The sequence below is a fragment of the Mercurialis annua genome, linkage group LG8 (genome assembly GCF_937616625.2).
Source record: "Mercurialis annua linkage group LG8, ddMerAnnu1.2, whole genome shotgun sequence".
In the NCBI taxonomy this organism is placed as follows: domain Eukaryota; kingdom Viridiplantae; phylum Streptophyta; class Magnoliopsida; order Malpighiales; family Euphorbiaceae; genus Mercurialis; species Mercurialis annua.
The window spans coordinates 41,998,162-42,004,045 of NC_065577.1; the positions used below are offsets into that span (position 1 = coordinate 41,998,162).

The following is a 5,884-nucleotide window of genomic DNA, read 5'->3' on the forward strand; positions in this document are numbered from 1 at the left end:
AATAACATATATTGTTTTATAAAATTAAAAATATAATTTTTAAAAGATTTATAATTTTTTTATTTATGGACTAATTTATCATAAAAATAAAATAAATAATATTTTTTTTTTTATCAATGAGATCTTTTTTTATTAATATTATTCTACTAATTAGATATAACTGCCAGTACTCGTAAATTAAAAGATAAGACTATCCAAAATTATTTATAAATATATTTCCTTTGATTTGGTTATAGTTCTAGATAGATAAGCCATTTTTCCTACATTTTATTTAACCAAAAAAAAAACTTGAGAGAGACAACTCTCCCTCCACCAAAATTGCTTAACATGCAGTTTCTTGAAGAAAAACCCATCTCACCAAATCTCTCATTGAACTAACACAATTCTTAATTAATTCTCTAACCGTAAGTGATCATTAATTTCTCTCTTATATTTTCTCTATAATTTCCATGTCTCTCATCAACTTTTTTTTGTAGTTGCTAATATTTTTGATTTCTAATCTCATGCAGCTTTCTAGAAGAAAAACCCCTATTTTCTCATCAGTAACAGTAGCCATGATGAAACACAATTACAAAAAAAACAACAATCTCTCAGTTTTTGTTGTTGTTTTTTCCATTTTTTTATTTGGTGTTTTTATGTATAATGAGGATGTTAAATCCATTGCCGAATTCCCTTTTTCTTGGCCTAAACCTCAAGAAATTCAAGAAAACGGTTCGAATCACGAAACCCTAATTCAAGAAAACGCTTCGAATCAAGAAAATCCACTGGAATCCGATGAGCAGAAGATTGAAATATTGCCTCAAGATCAAGAATTAGATAATTATGATGATATTGAGTTGCCACCGGAAGAATGCGATCTTTTTAGTGGAGAATGGGTTTTTGATAATGAGACACGACCGTTGTATAAAGAAGAGGAGTGTGAGTTTCTTACGGCGCAAGTTACTTGTCTTAGAAATGGTAGAAAAGATTCGACGTTTCAGAATTGGAAATGGCAGCCTAGAGATTGTTCTTTGCCAAAGTAAGTAGTAAAATACTTTAAAAGATTCTTGAAATTTTGGTTTCTTTGTTTTTGTCTTGATATATATATTTTCTTGATTCTTAAATCTTGTTTTGATATATTTTCTTGATTCTTGAATTTTGATTTGTTTTTGACAAATTAGATTGTTGAAATTTTGCTTCTTGTTTTGTTTTTGGACATATTTTCTTGAATCTTGAATTTGGGTTTCTTGATTTGTTTTGATACATTTTCTTGATTCTTGAATTTAGTTTTGACATATTTTCTTGATTTGGTGTTGAATTAAAGGTTCAAAGCAGGATTATTGCTAAATAAATTAAGGAACAAGAGGCTAATGTTTGTGGGAGATTCTTTAAATAGAAATCAATGGGAATCAATGATTTGTTTGGTTCAATCTGTAGTTCCTGCTGGTAGAAAAACTTGGGAGAAGACAGGATCTCGTGCAATTTTTACAATTTTGGTACTTACTTTACTCTTCTTAATTAATTGATTAATTTCTATATTCATACATTGATTGGTGTAGTGTCATTTTCCTTTCTTAAATCTTACCATTAATATTATTATCAAGAAATATATTTTTAAATTTTCAAATTCTTTGAGTAGTACTTAAGTATACTATTTAATTTCTAAAGCAAATTTGTCCTATGCATTAGTATTTCTTTTTGTAATTGCAAGGAATGTTTTTTAGGTGAACCAAAAATTATTACTAAGAGTACCTAATATACTGACAATTGTGTGGTTGGCCATGCAATAAGAATAGCATCTTTATATATGATTTTCTATGGCCAACTTTGATAAAGTAACTAGTGTTTTAAAAATGGAACCGGTATTCAATTCACGGTTACTAATAAAATATGTGTATGATATACTATATATAACAATGAGTTGTAGTTTAAATGGTACAAGCACTAGCCAATTTATTGATAAGGTCGTGAGTTCAATTTCTCACACAAATGCGCTTTCTCTATCAATTATAAAAAAACGATATACTATATATAATATGTATATACTCCCTCCGTCCCGTAAAGATAGAAAAAGTACCACCTTTTTTTGTCCCATAAAAATAGAAAAAGTGGAGTTAGTTAATTCAAAAATTATCAAAATACCCCTACATGATTATCATAAAACATTAAATGCATATTTTGAAAAGATAAATAAATGAGTTGTAAGTGTTATAATTAGTAAAGTGACTTTGGAAAATATACATAACTAATTGATTACAAAGGGTAATTTAGATAAATTATCACAAGTTACCTATAAATAACTACTTTCTTAATTCTTGTAAAATGGGTGCTTTTTCTATCTTTACGGGACGGAGGGAGTATTATTTTAAGGGCCTAATTACTTAAAAACCACTCACCTTGTAATTTTTTTTTATTTATACCACAACCTAAGAAAATTTTCATTTGTACCCTATTTTTGATTTTTATGTTTCGTTTGTACCCCAAAAGTAATTTTTTTGATAATTTAATTAATTTAAAGATGAAAATATTTAAAACAAGATATATTAATGATTAACATTAACGTTTTATTAGAATATAGGTTAAAAATGAAGGACTAATTTAAACTTTTTTCAAAAGAAAATAGGTCAATTCAATTCATTAGGTTAGAGATGAAACATAAAAATCAAAAATAGGGTATAATTGAAAATTTTCCTAGGTCATGGTATAAATGAAAAAAAATTACAAGGTGGGTGGCTTTTAAGTAATTAAGCCTATTTTAAGAATAAACTGATATATTTAAAAATTAAACACCGTATTTTTTTACTTTTAGAAAAAAAAAATCAAACATGGCTGACTTTTGATTTGTGGTCAAACTGGCCGGTTCGATTTAATTCTTAAAACACCATAATAGCTATTAATAAATAAAAAGCAAAAGCAAAAGGAAAATACTCTCTATATATAATAGGAATATTATTTAATGCGAATCTTTTTTTCATTGTAATATAATAAATAAAGCATATAAATGCCTCTTTTTATAGTATTACATTTTTAGTGTTTAATTATTCTTTGTATGTTTAATTTGCAGGACTATAATGCAACAATAGAGTTTTATTGGGCACCATTTATAGTAGAATCAAATTCTGATGACCCAAATATGCACAGCATATTAAACCGTATAATTATGCCAGAATCAATTAATAAACATGGGGTTAATTGGAAAAATGTGGATTATCTTATTTTTAATACATACATTTGGTGGATGAACACTTTTTCTATGAAAGTTCTGTAAGTATTAATACACAATTAAATTTTCTATTTTACTTAATTTAATACCAATCATTATATTAAATATGTTTAATGATTGAACAGCCGTGGATCGTTCGATGAGGGGGATACAGAGTATGATGACATCGAACGGCCAGTAGCTTATCGTAGAGTTTTAACAACATGGTCTAAGTGGGTAGAGGATAATATTGATCCTAATCGGACCACTGTCTTCTTTGCTAGCATGTCTCCTCTCCATATCAAGTAATGATTTTCATCTTATAATTTTTATAAATTTTTTGTTTACAATCAATTTAAAAAAATAAATCGAAATTTCATTTTTTAAAATCAAACCCGAATTCACAAAGATGTATAATTTTCAAACCTAACAAAACTGGCTGGTCCGGTTGTTTTTGTTTGGCTCAATTTGGTTTTTCGATTCAATTTGCACCAAAATTTAAGTTTAAAATTTTCTATATCCAAAATTGAATTAAACTGAACTAGTCGGTTCAATTGAATTTTCGACTCAATTTGTACTACCGCTTAATTAGAAATTGTGTTTACAGCCAAAACGGCGCGGAACCAAAAAAAGTAATGTTTGTATAATGTAAAATCAAACCGAATCAATATTAATAGTTCAATTTAAATATTCGGTTTGGTTCGATTATTGCACTAAGTTCACAACCTAATTTGGACCCATTTTAGTCAAAAGAATGTGTATATGTATTATCCATTTGTCTAAAGTTGCATGACACTAAGATTTTCTCTTCAAATTAGGTAACATTAGGTGTGTTTTGGTGGTTGATACTTTGCAAAAAGTAGGTCTATGATTAATATTGAGCATGATTTTAACATAATTGCTAATTATTTAATACTAGGTTTAATTTCCACTAATCATATAACTTTATTACGTACCATATTATTTTTAACATATAGTATTGAACTTTTATTTTTTAAATTTTGAATTAGGAGCTTGGATTGGGACAACCCAGATGGAATAAAATGTGCATTGGAGAAAACTCCAATTCTCAACACAACAAAGCCCCCAAACGTGGGAACAGATCGTAGACTACTAATTATAGCTCAAAATGTGACTAATTCCATGAAAATACCAGTCCATTTTCTCAACATTACCGCTCTATCCGAATATCGAAAAGATGCACATACATCGGTTCATACAATCCGACAAGGCAAGATGCTCACGCCGGAGCAGCAGGCGGATCCGGCGACCTACGCCGATTGTATCCATTGGTGCCTTCCCGGATTACCCGATACGTGGAACGAGTTTATCTACGCGCGTATTATTTCTAAATCGTGACTTTAATGATTTTCCGGTATGGTATCGGATTTTTCTTTATTTTTATTTTATTATAAATGTGTTATTTTCTTTTTAGTTTGGTATATAGTTTAATTTCTAGGGTTTCAAAATCCACTACAGATTTTTGTTTTGCAACTTTGTTCATTAAAGGAGAAAAAAATGTACAAGTTGATTCACCAATTTTTCAATTGTATAATGCACATGTGGAAATTAAAATAATAAAGTAAATACAAACTAGTATGTAAAACATACTTGCATTTTCTTCTTATGCTTAATTTGCCAATTAGTGGTATTAATTTATCATTTTTTGCTTGTTTTTGTCATTTTGAGACTAATTGGCACTCGTTTTAATTCCTTGCAAAATTGGATAAGTTTAATGATGTGACTAAGTACTATGTAAATTTATTGCTTTATTTTTAGGAAAGCTAATCATCAATGAGTAAGAAGTTGGTAAAAGAATTGAACATATTCCAGTTCCACCTCCAATAATTGGAGGGATTATACATAATTATAAAACTTTTTTATAAGTTTGATTGATATCGGTAGTATCTGAACTTTAAAATTCTAATATTGGGTCTGAAATTATTAATATCGGTAGTGTTTGATTTTTTTGGATTTTCTAATCCCGTGTTTGGATTTTATTTTTTTTGTAATCGTGTTTCAACTTTTTTAAAGTGTACCAAACAAATATTTTTAACCATTTTTCTGTCACCGATGTACTAAAAGAAAAAAATAAGTCTCGTTTTTATTTAAATTTAGGCCTAATCACTCAAAAACCCCTCACCTTTAAACTTTTTTTCAATTCCACCCCGATGTTGAAAATTTGTCAATTTTACCCATTTTTGAATTTTCCGTTTTCAATTGTACCCCAATATTTTAATTTTTATTAATTTTTTTACTTAAATGATGAAATCATTCAATTAATTAAATCTAAACATGAAATTAAATTCTTTTTCATTCAAAAAAGTACAAATAAGTCCTTTATTTTTAAAAACTAACTAAAAACCATAATCAAATTAACACTAATTTAAATTCTTAATTAATTTAACTAAATTTAAATAAATTTTAAAAATATACAATCAATATATGCGAGACGTGGAGAATGTTTTAAACAAATTTGCAAACGCAAAAGACGTTAATTTAATTTTTCAGGGTACAATTGAAACACAAAAATGCAAAATAGGGTAAAATAGACAAATTTTCAACGTCAGGGTATAATTGAAAAGGGGTTAAAAGGTCGGGGTTTTTTAAGACATTAGGCCTTAAATTTATACATCATATTAGTAATAAATTTGATAATCGTGTGTGCAATGATATAATTGAAATGACGAATAATGTCAGCAA

At 27.8% G+C, this 5,884-nt stretch overlaps 1 protein-coding gene across 2 annotated transcripts; it reads left to right on the forward strand.

The window, feature by feature from the left end:
• Nucleotides 1-251: 251 nt before the first annotated feature.
• Nucleotides 252-4,808, forward strand: LOC126660313 (xylan O-acetyltransferase 1-like). 2 transcript variants are annotated; one of them, XM_056104209.1, is made up of 6 exons: nt 252-404; nt 510-1,018; nt 1,304-1,475; nt 3,044-3,243; nt 3,328-3,486; nt 4,192-4,808. In XM_056104209.1, exons 2-6 carry the CDS (start codon nt 555-557, stop codon nt 4,538-4,540), a joined length of 1,344 nt encoding a protein of 447 aa, XP_055960184.1. In that variant the 5' UTR covers nt 252-404; nt 510-554; the 3' UTR covers nt 4,541-4,808. The 2 variants fall into 2 exon arrangements, with proteins under 2 accessions (XP_055960184.1, XP_050209692.1); XM_050353735.1 differs by lacking the exon at nt 252-404 and having other exon boundaries at nt 504-1,018.
• The last annotated feature ends 1,076 nt before the right edge of the window (nt 4,809-5,884 follow it).

Bases quoted from the DNA above. Each gene is read 5' to 3' on its own strand.
- LOC126660313 (XM_050353735.1), top strand. From the start codon at position 504: ATGCAGCTTTCTAGAAGAAAAACCCCTATTTTCTCATCAGTAACAGTA. The intron at 1,019-1,303 runs GTAAGTAGTAAA...GTTGAATTAAAG, and splicing joins AGAGATTGTTCTTTGCCAAA to GTTCAAAGCAGGATTATTGC. The intron at 3,487-4,191 runs GTAATGATTTTC...ATTTTGAATTAG, and splicing joins ATGTCTCCTCTCCATATCAA to GAGCTTGGATTGGGACAACC.